Genomic DNA, 19110 nt, shown 5'->3' with positions numbered 1-19110 from the left:
GAAAGGCCTGTGCTCCGGTAGTCACGCCCAGGGAATAAGAAGTGGAGATGACCAGAGCTAGAGCAAACATCAATCAAACCCTCTTCCCAGACTCTATTTTATTTAATCCTAACAGTAGACCTGAGTGGCATGAACAATTATTTCCATCTTATTTTAATTTTTATTTTTTCTATTTTATTTATTTATTTGAGAGAAAGTGAGGGGGGAGGGGCAGAGGGAATGGGAGAAGCAGACTCCCTGCTGAGCAGGGAGTCTAACACAGGGCTGGATCCCAGAACCCTGCGGTCATGAACAGAGCCAAAGGCAGACGCTTAACTGATGGAGCCACCAGGCCCCCCCATTATTTCCACTTTATAGATAGAAAAGAATCCTGACCTGGTTGAAAAGAATTTTAGGTCAGGCAATGGATTCTAGTTGTGCCACTGCGTATCGGTGTGACCCTGGGCAAGTCAGCTGACCTCATGGAGCCTGAGTCACTCATCCGGAAAGTAGGGATCACCTAAGATGCAAGGGGGCTCGTGATGATCGGAGAAAAGGTTATGTATAGTCCCCAGCATAGAACAAGGGCTCATGAAAAAATAGAACCCGAACAAGTCGGAATGCATATCACAGTGAGAATTTACAAGGGGCCACATCGGAGCACATCTCATTCACTCATCCTAGCAGCCCGAGGGAGAGGTACTGCTCCAGTCCCTATCCTCATTTTACGAAGCGAGAAAGCACTTGCCCAAGTTCTCCTGGCTAGTGAGTGACAGAGCTAGGATTTGAGCTCAGGCAACGGAACTTTGTGGGTATACAACTGAGGCTCAGAGAGGTTCTGACACTTGACCAAGGTCACACAGCCAATCTATGGCAGAAAAAAAGGGCCTGGACAAACTCTTCCTTTTCTCGGTCCACTCATCTATCCTCCCCCTCAGCTTTTTCTACTGCACAGATAAAGGGTGGGACTGGGCTTGCTTAAACAGTGCCTAGCCTGGGACAGGTACAATAAAAGCACTAAATAATAGATGCTCTGGCCTGCTGGGCGGGACTCTCCCCAGAGCACGGGTGGGGGGAATTGGACCCTTCCCTGGGTATCATGTGGGAAACAGGCCACTTCTGGCTGCTTATTGTTTACTTATTCACAGCCTCCCGTGCTAAGACACCTGCACGCCTCCCAGGGCCGAGGCTGCGCAGCACCCAGGCAGAGAGGATGCGCAGGACAGCATTTGGACTCAGGAGCCTGGAGTAGCAGGAAACCGTAAACTCCAGGCCCCGGGTGAATTGTGTGACAGGTGTGTGAGGACCGCGTTGGGGTGGGGGTGAGAGACTGCCCTGGGGAGCCAGGCTGGGGCGGGGAAGCGGCCGGAGTCCCTGGAGCCTGGACGGGCACCTGGGGAGCATCACCCACGCCTAACCCCTCTCTGGGGGCGCGGTCCCAAGGGCTGCACCCCCCCGCCCCCCCCAGAACTGGTGCAGTCTCCCCTCCTCCTCCGAGGAGTTCAGGGCACCCCTAGAATGTCCTGATGAGGGATCACAGTGTGTGGAACGCGTCCGGTCTCGGGTTTATTTAACATGCTACACCCATCTGTAAGGAAGTGGGCGCCCGCGCACGAAAGCTATTCTCTTTCCAATTCCTCTTCAACACTTCTGATTATTACAGGAGCATGTCTCATTTTGCTGCCAGAAGCCCTTTAACACCTCTCTACCCGTGCTTATCTTGCCACGTCTTGTCTTTAACAAAGGGAGTGCAGGCCTCCAGCTCAGAATGCGGAGCAGGTGAAAGTATCTAGCTTGAAGGTTAGAACACTTTTTTTCATTGTATTTATTTCTTGGTTACTTTCTATTTACAGCAATTGATACTGGCTTTCTATTTTCAGTAGTGATAAAGAGTTTCCTTTTAAAGTGCTTGGTTAAGGGGCGCCTGGGTGGCTCAGTGGTTAAGTGTCTGCCTTCGGCTCAGGTCATGATTCCAGGGTCCTGGGATCGAGCCCCGCGTGGAGTCCCGCATCGGGCTCCCTGCTTGGCGGGAAGCCTGCTTCTCCCTCTCCCACTCCCCCTGCTTGTGTTCCCTCTCTCGCTGTGTCTCTGTCAAATAAATAAATAGAATCTTTAAAAATAAAAAATAAAAAAATAAAGTGCATGGTTAAGAGTGGGTACTCTGCCAATTAGACTACTAGGTTCAAATCCTAGCTGTGCCCACTTAACTGCCTGTGTGACCTTGAGAAAATCACACAACTTCTCTGTGCCTCGATTCCCTCCTCTGTGCTTCGATTCCCTCCTCTGTAAACGGAAAGTAATAATGGTATGTCCTCCTTAGGTTATTGTGACGACCACATTAGCTAGTATACGTAGAAGGCACAGATTGGTGCCTGAAAGCTAGTATGTGCTGTACAGTTGTTTGCTACTGTTAGGTCAAATAAGGCAAAAACAAACAGACAAACAAAACCCTAGAGAAAACCTCTTTGGACCAATCCCACCATGTTCCATGTGAGAAAGCACAGTTTTGAAAAAGATAATTAAGTGGCTGAGCTAGGATCTCTGTAGGACTCTGGATTCCCGATCCATTTACCAGCCCTTTCAATCCTCGATAATTAATGTAAGGTCTCTCTGCATGCATCTGTGGAATGGGACTAATAGTGTTTCATTGGATGTTGAGATGGTGTGAACCTGAGCCGGAGTGATGGCTCTAATGGATTTTGACAGGGTAATATCGCCCCCAAGGGGTCAGAAACAGGTTCTTGGTGGCAAAAAAAAAACCCCAAACCAAACCAAACCAAAAAATCTCTTTTTAGTATATTAAGCACAGTTATAGAGTATATCTGTGTTATCAAAATTTCATGATGAGTGGTGATTAGGAAACAAAATGTCTAAAAAAGGCTGCTTAGGGGAGAATAATGGGAAAAAAAGGTGGAGAAATAGTGCTCTAAACCAAATTTTTCCAACTTGAGTTGTTACCCACAGTGGGTTATGCAGCCAGTGCAAGGCGTCCTGATCGGATGGTGAGAAGCTGGTGGGGAGAATGGCCACTAATAAGGCAACTAAAGGCTTCATCTTTAACAATCTTACCTTGTGGCGCCCGGGTGGCTCAGTCGGTTAAGCGTCTGTCTTCAGCTTGGGTCATGATCAGGGTCCTGGGATCGAGCCCCGCATCGGGCTCCCTGCTCAGCGGGGAGTCTGCTTCTCTCTCTCCCTCTGCCCCTCCCCCCTGCTCGTGCTCTCTCTCTCTCAAATAAATAAATAAAATCTTAAAAAAATGTAGACAAGAAAAGTTGAAGAGAATATTGGAATAAAAACTGTCTATTAACTTTGTTTCTAAAATTTGAACCATCTTCATTAAAAACAAATCTTATCTTGTGGGGCACCTGGGTGGCTCAGTCAGTTAAGCGTCTACCTTTGGCTCAGGTCATGATCCCAGGGTCCTGGGGTCGGGCTCCCTGCTCAGTGGGGAGTCAACTTCTCCCTCTCCCTCTGCCCCTCCCCCCGCTCATGCTCTCTCTCTCTCAAATAATAAATAAAATCTTAAAAAAAAAAGCAATCTTATCTTGCTCTTGGTTTAACCTTTAACTTGATGTTCAGAGTCCTATCTAGAGGGGGAAAATGGAGTAGCTAAAGAAGCAAGAACCATCACAGAGATAAGCTCTGAAATTGTGACTGATGTTTAAATTGTATCAAAATAATGTTGTTGTTGTTGTTTTTTAACCTTGCAGTTCCTTTAGGAAAATGAGTTTATGAGTTTTCTATATCTGCTTAACATTATAAAGACCAATGCAGTCAGGGGTGCCTGGGTGGCTCAGTTGGTTAAGCAACTGCCTTCAGCTCAGGTCATGATCCTGGAGTCCCGGGATCGAGTCCCACATCGGGCTCCCTGCTCGGCGGGGAGTCTGCTTCTCCCTCTGACCCTCCCCCCTCTCATGCTATCTCTCTCTATCTCATTCTCTCTCTTAAATAAATAAATAAAATCTTAAAAAAAAAAAAAAAGACCAATGCAGTCAGAAGCGTTGGTGGTATAGCGGTGAGCATAGCTGCCTTCCAATGCAGTCAGAAAATAGGATTTTAAAAATCCTACCTCGTTCACTTCCTGTGTCATCTTGGACAAGGTACCAAACCTCTCTGTGCCTCTGTTTTCCCATCTCTGTAAAATAGACACAATAATAACCCACGAAGCTGTTCCTCTGTTAATGAGGCAATGAGTTGATATTTTTAAGCACTAGGATCAGTGTCTGGCCCATAGTAAATGCTCTAGAAGTAGCATTTAATGACCTGGAATTATTATTAAACCAGCTTCACAGATGAAGAATTGAGGTCCACAGGGATTGGCCCACCATCATTCAGGGAACGGAAGAGCCTAAATTTGTTTAGCATTTTAAAAATTAATTCCAGCTTAATTTAAATAAAGTGCACACATTTTAAGGGCACGCCTACCTATGTGTACACTCGTGATCAGAATAAGGGCATTCCCAACACCAGAAGGCTCGCTGGGGTCTCCCCTCAGTCAACGCCTCCCCCCCCAAGTTGAGTGCTATTCTGATTTTTCACCGAAGATATTCTGCCTGTTTTGAACTTCATCCAAATGGAGACATACAGTCAGTTTCTTTTATTATCCGCAGTCTGATTTTGAAGCCCAGATGGTCCCACTCTAGAAACTGCCATCTTAACCATTATCCTATACTGTACTGCCTTTTTTGTTTGTTTGTTTGTTTGTTTGTTTTGTACTGCCTTTTAAGGCCACGACTCCTTAGGGTGTTCTTATTCTCCCCCTCCTTCCTTTTCCTTGCTCCTTTTTCAACTCCGCCCAAAACGAAGCTGTCCATCGAGCCATTGACGAATTCTAATTGGTCAGTTCTGCGTTAGAAGGCCCGCACAGCCCACCCCCGCTAGGGGAGGTCCCTCTGCCAGGAAGCACATGATAGGGCACATGTGTCAAGAGGTGGGCCAATGGGAGGAGAGCATGTTCTAAACCGTCCACCCATCCACCAATGGGAGCGTGGTGTTCCTGCCCTCTTCAACTGCCCCAGCCGAGCTGCCTCTGCCTCGTGCCCTTGCAGTTTGACACCTTCCTTGTGTCCTAAAAGAAGGTCCCCTCAAAGCTGCCTAAGAGATGCAGGATGGCGGGCCCCAACTCCCTGCACGCCCCCTGGGCCTTCTGCACCCCTCCCCTCCCTGGAGGGGAGGGGAGGGGAGGCTTTCCCAGACAAAAATAACATATATGTAAAAATGTATGTTTTCAGGGGTTCTGTTGTTTCTTGTTCTTTTTTTCTTTGTTAATGGGATAATGCCTTGGTTTTTCTTTTTCTTTTTAAGAAAGTATTTTTAAATTTCAAATATCTTTACAATTTGAACACCCTCTTTCCTTTTTCTGAGTTCTGGGTGCTGATGAGAATCACCAGCCTCCCTCCGTAGCCTCCACCTTGCCCCTCAGAGGTGAGAACCTAGGAGAAGGGAGAGGTGTAGGCGGGCAGAGGATGGGATGGGGTGGAGTTAATAAGAAGGAGCAGGCACATCCTTAGGGTTGAAGGATGAAGAGAAGAAATTTTAAAGTGTGAGATGGATTGGGAGGTGTAGACCAGCTCCAGGGATTACAGGGAAAATGAATGAAATTGTTGGAATGGGTTGATAAAAAAAAAAAAAAAAGGATGTTCAACTGTCCTGGATGAGGGATATTTAAAGTGCAATAACGATCCCAAAGAGGGCTGCATGGATGGCTCAGTCAGTGAAGCATCTGCCTTGGGTTGAGGTCATGATCTCCCAGTCCTGGGGTCCTGGGATTGAGCCCCACCTTGGGCTTCCTGCTCAGCGGGGAGTCTGCTTCTTCCTCTCCCTCTGCTCCCCCTCCACCTGCTCATGCTCTCTCTCTCTCCCTCTCAAATAAATAAAATCTGTTTTTAAAAAATCCCAAAGAGATCAGGGAAGAACAATGCTTGATGGCTTACAGATGGATGGATCCCATGGGCCATTGGGTTATCAGGGTGAAGGGAGTCTATGGGTCTGAGGGACACTGTGCATTCTCATGCTCACCTTTTCTCACCTTCTCTACCCCAGACAGGCATGACCCTACTCTTTGTACTGGGCTGCATTTTCTTCCCACTGAGCTTCACTGTCCTCTGCTGGGGCCTGCAGAACCACTCCAACCTGCGGATGGAGAGAGCGGAGGCTGTTTTGGTGGCGTCCAAGTAAGAAGACAGGGTGAGGGCATCCTTCCTGGGCCAGGCCTGGTGGAGAATGAGCTCCTGCTTTCAGGAAGAGTTAGTGGTGAGAGCGGAAGCAGTGTGTGTGTGTGTGTGTGTGTGTGTGTGTGTGCGCGCGCGTGCGCGCGCGCGTGCACGCACAAGCCGGGGGAAATTAAGAGTCAAAAGAAACTGGCTATGGGATCTTTTGCAAGTCATTTAACCTCTCTGAACTTCAGAGCACCCCCCACCACTTGTAAATGGGTTTACTAAGAACACCCACCTTCCGGTCTTCATGGAGACCTCGTGCGAGGATCAGGTAAATTCATGTCTGTGAAATAGGGGTGGCCGACTCCTGCAAGGAACAGGGCTGTAGGCTCTGTGGAGGATGACTGGTGAGCTGGAGGACTCAACATTCAGCCCATCGAATGGGGTAACAGCTGCTTGGCCCCAGCCCAGCATTATGGAGCTAGAACGCGGGCTCCATGTTGTCTGATCTTCTGATTCTTTCTTAAAAGAAGTTGAGCTTTGATGTGAAATCTCCTAATTTGCAAACACTGACAAATAAGTTAGAATTTAAGAAAATACTATCCTGGCAACACCATACTGGCTGAAGAAAGCATGTTTGTGGGCCGGATTGGGCCCTTCCGCTGCCAATTTATGACCTGTTTGACACAGCTTAATACATGTGTGAGCTATCGGAAACTTAGGTAGGAGAGGGAGCAGGCAGAAGGCAGAATTTACTTGGGTGTCTAGGTGAATTCCTGGAAGACAGAACAGTGTGTCTGCCTGCTGTAATTCACGTCGTCCAGAGAGAAGCCACGACTTGACCAGGTTTGTAGTCCTGAATCAAGTAGTCACATTACGGTGCTCTACCATCGCCCATCCTCCCCGCAAACTCAGCTTCGCTCTTTGGCTTTGGAGCTATCCAGTTTTGCCAGTTCTCATAGCTGTGTTATCTTGGGCAAGTTTTTTGTCTTTTTTTTTTTTTCCCCTTAAATCTCTGAACCCGTTTCTTGTCTATAAAACAAATATTACCATCTGGGAAGATTAAATAAGAATGAACATAAACCACCTTTCTTCATGCCCAGCACGTAGTAAACACTCAAGAAGTTGGGTCCTTTTCCCCCTTAGGGTTAGGGTTAGCCTTGGGGTCAAGAAGCTAGGTGCACTATTGTCCTTAAATTGTCCCTAACTCCTTCTGCCAAAGGCCGGAGACCTCTCAGTCTGTTCTTTCCGTATGCCACTAGAGGGCAGCACAAAATTGCAAATCCAGCCCTTTGCCTCTTGGGGAGGAAATGGAATGGTCTTTGGACAGGCAAAGACAAATTGTGGGGTTGCTTATTGAGGTGTACCTTAGGGTAGGCCTGGAAACCAAAGTACGGTTTGGGTACAGGCCCCACGTCATGCAGAAGCCCAGAGGACAGTGGGGTTCAGGACAGGAAGGCCAAATTCCAGGAAGGCAGCACGAAAGGGTGAGAAGCAGCTCAGAGGCCGACGGGGTTCCAGCCGGGCCTCGGACATGCAGTGTGACCCTGGCCAAGTCACTGTGCTTCAGTTTCTTCGCAGGTGAATGAGGGGTTTGAACCAGCTAATCCCTGGGGTCCTTTCCCACTGGGGAAGGACCTTTCCCACTGTTGTTCTGTGAAGCCCCCGGGGAAGGGGAGCCAAGAAGATAATAGACCTGAAGAAAAAGAAAGTGACCAGTGCTTAGGGGAGGCCAGGAGAGGCCAGGTAGCCTGAGGGACAGGGTGGGAGCATCCTCCCCTTCCTGGTGGGTTTTCAGAGAGGCAGGGTTTCCTCACCCTCTTCAAACCCGGCAGCCACTCTGATACCCAGCATGGGAGGTCTCCTGCCTCTTCTAACTATGTGACCTTGGGGAGGGCCACCGAAGGCTTCAGGACCATTCCTTGCCCCGTAAGAACGCGACAAGTGCCGTTACCTCAGTGCTATTACAGTTGGTAGACAAGATCACCAGACAGCCTTGCAGCGAAGACTGGATCTAAAGGCACCTCACCTACACCTTATAGTCTTCCCCCTTCCCATTGGAGTGAAGGATACGGGGGGGGGGGGGTCTCTGAGCCTGCAGGAGGCTGTGTTGAGCTGTTTTTATTCTCATCCAGTCCTTAAACTCATCCTTCAGAGACAGCAAGCTGCACAACTTTGTCTCACTCCCTCCCCAAAGGAATCCTTTTTCTCTCTGCTGGAGTGGCGCCCCTAAACTGGGACCCCAGCAGGCCACTGAGGGGCAAGCATTGGGAGGCACTGGCAGAGGAAGAAATGGCAGGCATTTGCAATGTGTTGGTGGGAAACAGGGTCAAGCCCCCATCTGGGGGCTCAGAGCCCCCTCCCAGCTGGCCAGGGAGCCCAGGGCCACCTTCCTCCCCAAGAGGAGAGCCCCACACTCCCTTGGCCCATGTCCCCAGCAGCCCCCTGTGCCGCAGCTGCTGTCTCTTTAAGGGCCTCCCCCTCCCTCTTTCTCTGCTCCCCCCATCTCTGTCGCAGCCGCTGCTGTGGCTCAGAGCTGCATGGGGAGACGCTGCTGCAGGTCCGGTTTCTTGGTGTCTGGTCGGTGCCATCATTCCCCACCCCTCCCCCGCCCTCCCCAAGCTGGTGACTCCCCCTCCCCCTCCCCCTCCCCACCGAGGGGGCAGGGGGCTGGGCAGGAACTCTCTATAATGCCCCGCGCAGCCTCCAGGCCGGGCGGTGGGGACCGTGGCGGCAGCGAGAGGCGGGAGAGCCGAGCTGACCGCTGACCACTGGCCGGGCCGCTCCTCTTGTCTCCCTCCCTCCCTCCTCCCTCCCTCCCTCTCCCCCTCCCTCTCAGGGCTGGCACCACGGTCCCACCCCGCCTTCTCGGGTCCTCCCAGCCTCTCCACGTAAGCCCCCCCTCCCCACCTGCCTCTCCTCTCCCTCCCCTCCCCCACCCGCATCCTCCTCCTCCAGTACCCTTTCCCTCTCTGTCCTCTTATCAAGTCCTCTCCTCCTGTCTCGCTTCCAGCCCTCTGGCCAGCTTCCTCCCGCTCCCTTTCCCGGATCCTTCCTCTACCCAGTCTCTCCCCATTTCCCCAGTCTCATCTAACTCCCTTTCTCCCTTCCTCTGGTCTGACTCGCCTGCCCCATCCCGTCCCCGCCCTGTCCCCTTTGTGCCCCTTTTTCTTTTTCTCTCTCCCTCCCTGGCTTGGTGTCCCTTCTCCACCTCTAACTCCCTTCAGCTCGGCCTCCCTGTCCCCTTGCGGCCGCCAGCCTCCCTGCCCGAGGCCTGAGCCACCATGCTGACCCCAATGGTGGCTGGGGGGGTGGTGTTCCCCGGACTCTTTCTCCTCTCCAAGAACACGCTCCAGCGACTGCCCCAGCTGCGCTGGGAGGAGGCTGACGCGGTCATTGTCTCAGCCAGGTAAACTGCATCCCTTCCCCCGGCCCCTCTCCCCTTCTCAGGCATTATGGGGGTGGAATGGACCCCAGTCCTTCCCTGGACCCTTGGCCCATTAGGGACTGGCGGTTCCTGAAGTGGTTGGTGGGCTTTACCTCCAAGCTTCCTGCCCCCCTCACTGCCTTACTCACTGTCCCAGGAGACCTCGTCCAAACCCAGCCATCTGGTCTACTAGTATCCAGACTGCTTTTCTTTCCTCTCCCCCATTCACCCTCCCACCCTCCAAAACAGGACCAGCATGTGACTAAAACATTCCTTTAAGATATTAGGGGCAAGGGGCAGAGAGCTGTGTATTAGTCAAGTCACATGTTTGGGGGTACAAGGGACAGAGGAGTGAACGGTAGAACTCTGTACAAGCTAGAATGAGGGCCAGAGTTGGGGAGGGGAGCATGGGGACAGTCAAAGAGTGAGCAGGAAAGTGGCCAGGGGAATTCAGGGTCACCGAGGAGTGGCCTGGTGACTGGGTGGCTAAGCGCTGTGAGAACAGGCCGGGGGCACCCCCTTGCCATCCAGTGCTGTCCCTGTGCTGCCCCTCCCGGGGAAGAGACCTTGTTATCAGCATTGTCTCACCTCAAGATGACCTCCCTTGTGTCCTCCTGAGGCCACTCAGTGTCCCTGACTGACCAAGGGAAGGAAGCTGGCAGGGAGGAGTGGGGTGCACTGAGAAGTAGCAGCGGGAAGTCCTGGAGCCTAGGGTGGGAGGCGAGCCCCGGGCAAGCCGGCCTCAGGCAGAGACGGGCAGAGAGTGGCCCGAGACGCAGTAACTGGACAGTAAAGAGGAGAAACTGAGGGCTGTGTCTCCTTCCTCTACCTCTGCTCCCTCTTTCTCCCTAGGCTAGTGTCCTCTGTCCAAGCCGTCATGGCCTCCACCGCTGGCTACATCGTCTCCACCTCCTGCAAGCACATCATTGATGACCAGTAAGTGCCACGAGACCACCTTGGCCCAAGTTCCCGCAGCCCGTGTGTGTGTGTGACTCCCGAGGACCCCAGGTCTTCCAGGGGACTCCTTCAGTGGTCCCCAAACCCTTCACTTGGGACTGAGCAAGTTAACTGCATTAGCTGCAACTCAACACCCAGGGATAAATTTATCCATGTCCTGTCCTTTAAGGTCAGAGCCAGGGGGAAAAGGAGTGGGAATCAAAAAGGATTGTCAGAGTGGCTCCTAGGCTTCCTGGCCTCTCATACCGTAGTAGGGCCTGTGTGCCCTTTCCTCCCCACTTCCTCCCTCCCTTACATCCCTCAGACCCCCTTTCTAACCAGCACCCAACTGGGGTGCCTCCCTCCTCATGCCAGGCTCACCCCTCTGCTCCTCCCCCAGTGCAGGTGTCCAGTCTCAGCTCTGTGCGCAAGAGGGAGACAGGAGAGAGATGACAGAGACAAGGCCACTAACAGTTGGGCCGTGGGGGGGTGCGGGTGGGGGAGGGGGAGGGGGAGGGTGAAGAGGCCAGAAGTTGGCACCGGCAGCTGCCGCAGTGCTTGGGGCTTGCCAAAAAAGCCCAGGCCTGCGATGTGGGGCTGGAGGAGGCAGGAGAGGGGCCCTGTCCGTGGTGCTGACGGGCCAGCTCCAGGTGACCCGCGGGCTGCTGCCGAATGGCCCGGCAGGGTGCTGAAGACGCCCCGCGCTTAACTCCTGGCCCTGACCCCCTTCTCTGGAGACTGTTGGGCCGCAGGAACATTGTCTGGAGGACCCTGGCCTGGCGGCGCCCCTCTTTCTCTACAGATGAGTTCCCCTATCTGTGGAGTGGGGTACATCCCTTCCTGGAAGGGCTACCCTGAGGAGGCATTGAGCTGCGGGAGTCAAATGCCTAAAGCAGTTCTGGCTCTTGTTCAGTGGGTGCTTAACTCTTTCTTCAGATCCCATTTGGTAACTTGGCTTCCTCTTCCCCTCTGCCCTTCTGCTCCACCCCTGGGTCTAAGATGAGCCTGGATTCCCAGGCATCTCTTGCTCTCATCTTTTCACACAGAGGTCACCTTTCCACTCTTACATTTCCTCCCCCCCCCACGCCCACCCCCAGGTCTGTTCTTATCCCTTCCCCTGTAATCCTCAGGTGGGTGGGGGAATATCAGGGTTAATCCAGGGACAACAGCTGTTCCTACTCCTGAGCACCTAACTGCTGAGAGTGTGCGGACGGGTTTAACTCTTCAAGTTAAACCAGGACTAGTCCCCCCACAAGCCACATGGCTCCTGGGGCTGGCTCTCCCAGCCACTCCTGCTCCAACTCCACTTGGGCCAGTTGGACCCCTTTCCACCAGGGCTCTCCCTGCTTGTCTAACCTGGGTTGCTGCTCCCTCTCCTCTCTCCCTTTCTCCAAGCTCCAGCACGGGTCTCGGGTTCTCTTTGCCCCAAATCATCCCTGCTGGAGTGGGCTGCCTGTCCCCTTGTAGGCAGTCTTCCTAGGGTTTGCATTCTGTCTCCATCTCACCCGATCCTTCGCTGGCCTCCCCCCTCCCCGCCCCAGGCCCTCATTCCTCTTCTCCCTTGGGCAGCTCCTCATATAGGGTCTCAGCTCCTTTTCTTCATTACTCCGGCTGACTTTGCTTTCATCCCTCCACCTAGCTGGGCCAGTTCCCTGACCTCGCACTCCCACCTCAGACCTGCCACGGGGCTACAGCATTTAAGAGAAAGTGCTCAACGTGCTGAGTCAAGAAGAAAAATGCAATGTTGCATATTCATGTGCTTTTCATTTTTGTTTACTCTCAAAGTACAAGGAACTTTCTCTGTTCTTGACTCCTTTTGCTCAGCGTTTTCTCCTTAATGCTTGGCTGTACCTGAAAAACAACAACAACAACAACAAGAGGTTGGGCCGTATTCAGGCAGAACAAGCAGCGGTAACGGCACCTCCAAGTCCCCAGTGAGGCTTGTCTGTGACACCTGTCTCGAATCTTCTAGGGACAGTGGAGCCAGACTTCCCATGGTTGGTTATTCCTTGGCCAAGTCACCTAGTCTCTCAGTTTCCTCATCTGTAAAGTGGGGGTGGTAACCATCCCCACTTTGTATATGGTTTCTGCGGGGAGTGAATAAGTTTATGCATGTAAACGATTTTGGATATTAGAACAGTGCCTGCGTGTCAGTGGATGTCAGCAATACGATCGCTCTCCACTGCTCTTGCCTCTTCTGCTGTTATTGTCCTAACCTCAGCTGTCTCTCAGATCTTGCCTGAGCTTGCTTTCTCTGTCACTGCCCTGTGGTCTGTGGCTGTCCTTTGGTGTCTTTTCCCTACCTCACCTCTCCCCATATTGCAGAGAGAGAGAGAATATGAATGAATGAATGAATGAATGAATGAATGAATAAATATGAAAAATGGGTGGGTTCTGAGGTCAGACAGTCTGGGTTTGATTCCCAGCACCCTTACCTACCAGCATTGTGACCGTCCCACCTTGGGCCAGTTTCTTGCCCTCTACCCCTGGGTTCCATCACGGACCTCGAGAGTCCACTTCTGTCTCAGGTTGTTGTGAATATCACTTGCTCCGGTGGCACGTCCAGTGCTGACCCCGGCACCTGGTCACTGCTCTGTCCATCTCCTTTCCTCTCTGATGCCCCCCTCTCTCTCTGCCCAACAGACACTGGCTTTCCTCTGCCTACACGCAATTTGCAGTGCCCTACTTCATCTATGACATCTACGCCATGTTCCTCTGTCACTGGCACAAGCACCAGGTCAAGGGGCACGGAGGGGACGAAGGGGGGGCCAGAGCCCCGGGCAGCATCTGGGCCGTGGCGCGCGGCTACCTGCACAAGGAGTTCCTCATGGTGCTCCACCACGCCGTCATGGTGCTCGTCTGCTTCCCACTGTCGGTGGTGAGTCGGGGTGCTGAAAGCCAGGGCCCCCTGTCCTGCTCACGCCAGCGCCGCAGGAGCCCGGGGAGCCCTGTGGCCGGGTCCCCCAGGGGCAGGGCAGGCCCAGGATGGAGAGTTCCCGCAGAGGGTTTTCTGAGCACCAGGCCAGCCCCAAACAGCGAGAGGGTCTGGGCTCAGCCTGGCCCGGGCTGGATATGCCCAGCCGTGGTGCCTGGGAGCTGTGGTTGCAGATCTCTGAGCCTCAGTTTCCTCGGCTGTAACATAAGGTATAGAGGCTCCCGCACGGGGTGGTTGGAGGGATACGGGGACGTCATGCTCGCAGCTTGGCCGCTGTACACTAGAGGTGTTCAGACCTTCCGAGCTGAGCCTCTCCAAAAGTGGCCGCAGAGAAGAGAGGGAGGGAGTCCAGGGAGAGGCCAGGCTAGTTCTCCCTGTCCTCCGCAGGTGTGGCGTCAGGGCAAGGGCGATTTCTTCCTAGGCTGCTTGCTGATGGCTGAGGTCAGCACCCCGTTCGTCTGCCTTGGCAAGATCCTCATCCAGGTGAGAGGGGGCCTGAGGCCGTGCGAGCCTGAAGGGAGGGCACTTTCAGGGACCTTCAGGGATTCTTTAGCGGGCCAGGCCGGGGTCAGGGGAGGCGGGGGCGCAGGGGGCCGCGGAGGGGAGGGGGGTCGGAGGTGCCCGCCCCCACCCTGCTCTGCGCCCCGCCCCCCGCCCTCTGACCGCCCCGCCCACCCACCGCAGTACAAGCGACAGCACACTCTGCTGCACAAGGTGAACGGGGCCCTGATGCTGATCAGCTTCCTCTGCTGCCGGGTGCTGCTCTTCCCCTACCTGTACTGGGCCTACGGGCGCCACGCCGGCCTGCCGCTGCTCGCCGTGCCCCTCGCCATCCCGGCCCACGTCAACCTGGGCGCCGCGCTGCTCCTGGCCCCCCAGCTCTACTGGTTCTTCCTCATCTGCCGCGGGGCCTGCCGCCTCTTCCGGCCCCGGGGCTCCACGCCGCCCTCTCCCTGTCAGACCCAGGACTGAGGGTGGGGCCGGGGGACCCTCCACCCCCCCCACCCCATACCTTGGGGACGGGGCTCTGGGGCTGCCCGGCAGGAGGTGGGAGCCAGGGCCCTGTCGCCCTGGCGGCCCCAGGACCGACAGGTGCACTGCAAAGGGGCGGGACATCTCTGCTCCCGGGCTGAGGGGCAGGGAGCCGGTGAAAGGCAGGGAGGGGGTGCCTCTTCTCCCAGCAGTGCCTGAGCTGAAGGTAGCAAACCCCTTCCTGCGCACCCCTTCTCCCATCACCAACCCTGGGGCCCTGGGGAAGCAAAGGACAGAGGAAGGGGGCATCACTTCCCATCCACTGAGGGCTAGACGGCCATGGGGAACCTGACTCAAGGGGACCGGGACTCAGAGGATGTGGGGGAGGCCCTGCTACCAAGGCCATCCCAGCCTGTCCCCCTGCTGCAGACTCCTCTCGGTTCTGCACCATCTGAGAGGGAGGGGACACCCTAACTGACCCTCCCCCCCCCCCGCCCCCGCAGGCCTTGCTTGGGGCTAGCTGCCTCCACTGCTCCTCTCTCTCAGGGAGGCCAGCCTGAGGGATCTTATTTATTTTATTTATTCGCCCAAATCCATACTAGTCTGTGGGGGTGGGGGGAGGGAGGTGGCTGCTACCCCCAACCTTCGCAGTGCTGAGCAATCCCGGGGGCAGGTGAGGGGGCACCCCGTCCCCTCCCCACTGGGCTGCACATCTTGCCCTCGGGCCCCGGCATGTCCCTGGTGCTACACACCTCTCAAGGCTTCCTCCAGTCTGGGGTCAGGGGACCCTGGGAGGTGCTTTCCAGACCGCTAATAAAGACGATCTGATCTGCGTGAACGCCACCAAGGCCCTCTTCACCCAGTTCTTTGGTGCGGGGAAGGGTGGGGGTCTGGGGGTAGAAAGCACGGGTGGCCCCAGGACCCCAGGGTGGGGCAGGACCCCCTGCCTGGTTATCCGAGCAGTCAGGCAAGAAAAAAGCAGACTTTTATTCCTCAGCAGGAGAGGAGGGCGGGTTTGGGCACTCAGGGCAGAGTCCAGGGCCCTTGTCCGGCTCCTCAGGCCCCTTTCTGGCAGCTCCTATGGGATATGAGATCAGAAGTGGGAGGCCACACCCTGCCTCCCTAGGCTTTTGGGTCCTTCAGCCTCTCCCAAGGCAGGCTGAGGTGGGAGGGGCCCGGGAAAGGGGGGCCTTACATGTGTGTGCAGAACTGGTAAAGGAGGAAGAGGAAGGCCACTACCAGAGCGCCCACCAGGATGTGATGGAAGAACTCGGAGTTGGATCCTGTTAGACAAGGAGGGGAAGATGGGGATCCTGCCTCCTCTCCAATGGAAGGGCCAAGGGCAGCTCTTCCCCAGGTCCTGGCAAGGAAGGAGGCCCCTTCTCAAGCGGGTTCATACCTGAGTTAACAAAGATGACAGGTTTCTCTCCAATAAACTGGGCCACAGCCAGGAGCCTGTCTTGGTCTGAGTCTAGGTAATCAAAGAAGTCGGGTCTGTCTATGAAGAGCAGAGACCCTGCTTCCCGGACCGAGGTGCTGGCACGCTCCCGGCTGGGTGCTAGGGAGCAAAGTCTCTGTCAAGAATCAAGCAGACCCCTGCCCTCCACCCCAGGAGGCTGTGGCTGATCCAGGACCCTGCCAGGCCACACAGCCTTAGTGTGGCTGGGAAGGGGTTTGATTTTGTTCCAGGAACATCTTAAGGATCAACTGAGCTCTCCATGCGAAGGCCCGTGCTGGATTTGGGGGGGTGGGTGGGGAGAGACGGGCAGGGAGAGGCAGGCCCTTGCTTGGCCTCCCAGCTCCTAAGGCAGATTGACCCTTCACCCCAAGACTTCCTCCTCCCCACCGCTGCCAGGACAGCTTCCCACCTGTTTCTATGGCCCCCAGCCCAACCAGGAACACCCATGCCCACGCCCACTGCCACAGCCTCATGACCCTTCCACTCCTGTGACAGGGGTGGGGCTCTGTGATGTCACAGCCTGGGGCCATTCTGAGCATAAGCTCTGGGGTGAGGGGAGAGAGAAAGTGCTGGGAGCTGGGAACTTCCCCCCAAGTCCCCACATCAGAAGAGGACACTTTGGGACCACCCCCTCATCTCCGCCAGGGCCTTCATCCTTTGATTGGGGTGATGTGAATGATAAAACAGTAACAGGGGCAGCCCCAACATTTAGAAATAGGAAGGACTTGGGCGCAAGCTTGCTGGAAGCTGGGACTAAGGAGAGCTGCCTTTGTAGAGCAGACACGGTCTTTCCTGGGGTGGGGGGCAGGGAGAAACACCTCCAGTTACCCCCGGAATCCACTCTCTGCATGGCCTCCCTTACCCATCACAGCTAGCCTGTCCTCATTACACAGACAAGGGAACCAAGGCGCAGAGGGGCAAAGTAATGTGGGCGACGCACACTTCCCAGGGCTGTGCATTTTCCTCTCTGAGGCTCCCCCCTGCTTTGGGTCCCCAAATTCAAGGGTCCCCAAATTCACGTCCCTTAGTGCTCAGCTGAGGACGACCCTGGGGTTGGGAGCCGGGAGAAATAACAGGCGTTTCCCACTAGGTGGCAGCAGTGCCCACGGGTGCCTGTTTCCCTCCTACCCGCGAGGGCACCGCTCCCGCTCCTCCAAGCCCTCCTCCCGCCTCTTCCCGCAGGTGCTGCAGGAAAAGGTACCGCTGCGGGAACGGCAGGCACGGGGGTTGTCAGAGAAAAGGCCCCGCCCATCTCGAGGCCTGTCTCTTGGTCACCCACAGCGCCCTCGCAGGCTCCTCTCTCCGGGTGGGCTCCTCCAAGGGCCATCCCATTTCCCATTTCCAATCCCTGCTTTTCTCTATTTGTCCCTTCCCAACGACCACTGTCAATCCTGCGGGCCTCCAAGAGTTAGCTCTCCTCTGATTGGCAGAAGGGCCTGTCTGTCACAGATGTGTCCCGCCCCACCCAAGCCCAAGGACAGTTCAGGGTCTTCTTGGTTTGATTACACAGATGCCTGTTCAAGAGTCTCCGGCAGTCTCGGTTCTGTGACTTCCCCCAAATCAGGCATGTGTCTGTGGCATGTTGGGAGGTCCTCTGTCCTATGATGGAGGCGCCCTCCTCCCCTGGGTCCCCACCCCTCCTCTTTTTTGCCCTCAGGGGCTACCCTCTCAAGCGTCCTCACAGTAGCCCCTGGGGAGGTCCTTGCCCTGCTCAGCTTCTATTTCCTAAACGGTAAAGCTCAGGGAGGAGAAAATGGAGGAAAAGGAGACAGACTAACATCTACGGGACCTCCCGTGGGCCCCTTTCCCCTACACTTCTCTCTTCTGGGAAAGAGGAAGTGACTTAGCCGAAGTCAGGCACGTGAGGAGCAGCGAGGAGTCCGGCTCCTGACCCCCGGCCAGGGTTCCCAGCCCAGGCCTGTCTGAGGCTGCTGCCACCGTTTAGCCGCGGGAAGGGGTCCAGAGCCTTTAGCCATTGGAGTGGATCTTGCCGTTTCCTCACTCGCCCCAAAAGGATGCGGCTGCCCTGTCCCCCAGAAAAGGCTCCTTTGACACACGCAATGACTTCTCATTCATTTATTCATCCAATCACTAAGTACATGCACTGAGCCCCTGCTCTGTGCCAGGCTCCATTTATGGCTTAGAGAGAAATCACCAGGGCACGGTCTCTGCCCTCAGGGATCACAGGGGAAAGAACTCTTGGATGCACATCATTATAGACAGATAACCCCTAAGGGGCTGTCTACACTTGCTGTCTCTGCTCCCTCACCTTTAACGACCTAGCTTCGTCCTCACCGCTCCACTGAAGCCACTTTTGCCAAGTCTACCAATGACCTCTTAACTTGCCAAATCTAATGGTTACTTCTGCTCAGTCCGTCTGTCTCGCAGCAGCGCGCCCATGCCCCTGCCTCTTGCCGTGGGAGCCATGCTCGCCCATTTTCAGGGTCCCCCCTTCTCCAGCCAGCTCAGCCTTGGACCTTCTCTTTTCTGTCTATATTCTCTCTCCCTAGGTGATCTCATTCAGTCTCATGGCTTTAAATACCATCTATATGCTGGTGACTCACAAATGTATATTTCGAGCCTAGTCCTCTCCTCTGAGCTCCAGACTCCTCTACCCAGCTTCCTGCTTCGTGTCTCCTTATGTCCAAAACCATCTCCAACTCAATAGATCCCAAATGGAGCTCTTGGTTCTCCTATCCCAAACTGAGCTCCTGCTTTCCTTCGCCGCAAAGGGGTCTCACCATTCCTTGAGATGCTCTGCTCCACACAAACACCCAGGAGTCATCCCAACCCTCTTCCTCTCTGTCTCCTGACAGAGCCGTCATCAAGACCTGCTGGCTCAATTTCCAACATAAATCTCAAATCCATCCGCCTCCCTGGCAGCTCCATTGCTGCCACTCTTTCAAGTCAACCCCATTCCTCCCCTGGTATTTCGACAGCCTGTGGACCGGGGGACTTCTCTCTGTTCACTCCTCCCTCGAGGAGAACAGATCAGAACGCTCGGCTCCATGACTTAAAACCCTCCAATGGCTTCCCCTGGTGCCTGTGCGATTATGAACACCTTACCCTGAGCTGCAAGCCTCTTGCCCAGCCCCATCCACCCACCCACCTGAGTTCTTAACACAGCCCCCCTCGCTCAGCACACTCCAGTCCTTGCACACACCTGTGCCTAGGACAGCTTGCCCCCCACCCGTGAACTGGCTAACTTCTCCTATCTTCTGAGTCTCAGTTGAGACCACACTTGGTG

The 19110-nt window shown here is 54.7% G+C and overlaps 2 protein-coding genes and 1 long non-coding RNA gene across 3 annotated transcripts; 2 read left to right on the top strand and 1 right to left on the bottom strand.

The window, feature by feature from the left end:
• Positions 1-515: 515 nt before the first annotated feature.
• Positions 516-6217, top strand: LOC118535029 (uncharacterized). The gene is made up of 4 exons (XR_013448774.1): positions 516-536; positions 1128-1274; positions 1643-1779; positions 6022-6217. It is a non-coding gene; the product is annotated as an uncharacterized LOC118535029 (long non-coding RNA).
• Positions 6218-9053: 2836 nt separating this feature from the next.
• On the top strand, positions 9054-15247 carry TLCD3B (TLC domain containing 3B). The gene is made up of 5 exons (XM_036091207.2): positions 9054-9543; positions 10414-10497; positions 13141-13375; positions 13820-13915; positions 14117-15247. The coding sequence occupies exons 1-5, from the start codon at positions 9419-9421 to the stop codon at positions 14402-14404; spliced, it is 828 nt and encodes a 275-aa protein (XP_035947100.1). The 5' UTR covers positions 9054-9418; the 3' UTR covers positions 14405-15247.
• A 119-nt stretch (positions 15248-15366) lies between these two features.
• Positions 15367-16336, bottom strand: C6H16orf92 (chromosome 6 C16orf92 homolog). Its single transcript, XM_078074620.1, has 3 exons — positions 16273-16336; positions 15804-15962; positions 15367-15687 (listed from the first exon to the last, which is right to left on the bottom strand). Exons 1-3 carry the CDS (start codon positions 16334-16336, stop codon positions 15596-15598), a joined length of 315 nt encoding a protein of 104 aa, XP_077930746.1. The 3' UTR covers positions 15367-15595.
• Positions 16337-19110: the final 2774 nt, after the last annotated feature.

The sequence above is a fragment of the Halichoerus grypus genome, chromosome 6 (genome assembly GCF_964656455.1).
Source record: "Halichoerus grypus chromosome 6, mHalGry1.hap1.1, whole genome shotgun sequence".
NCBI classification, from domain to species: Eukaryota; Metazoa; Chordata; class Mammalia; order Carnivora; family Phocidae; genus Halichoerus; species Halichoerus grypus.
The sequence above is the reverse complement of the archived record's forward strand: the minus strand, read 5'-3'. Positions and strand labels throughout refer to the sequence as shown.

Coding starts and splice junctions, on each gene's coding strand:
- TLCD3B (XM_036091207.2), top strand. CDS start 9,419: ATGCTGACCCCAATGGTGGCTGGGGGGGTGGTGTTCCCCGGACTCTTT. Junction 9,544..10,413: donor GCGGTCATTGTCTCAGCCAG/GTAAACTGCATC, acceptor CTTTCTCCCTAG/GCTAGTGTCCTCTGTCCAAG. Junction 13,916..14,116: donor TTGGCAAGATCCTCATCCAG/GTGAGAGGGGGC, acceptor CACCCACCGCAG/TACAAGCGACAGCACACTCT.
- C6H16orf92 (XM_078074620.1), bottom strand. CDS start 16,336: ATGAGGCTGTGGCAGTGGGCGTGGGCATGGGTGTTCCTGGTTGGGCTG. Junction 15,963..16,272: donor GCTGGGGGCCATAGAAACAG/GTGGGAAGCTGT, acceptor TTTGCTCCCTAG/CACCCAGCCGGGAGCGTGCC. Junction 15,688..15,803: donor TGTCATCTTTGTTAACTCAG/GTATGAACCCGC, acceptor CTTGTCTAACAG/GATCCAACTCCGAGTTCTTC.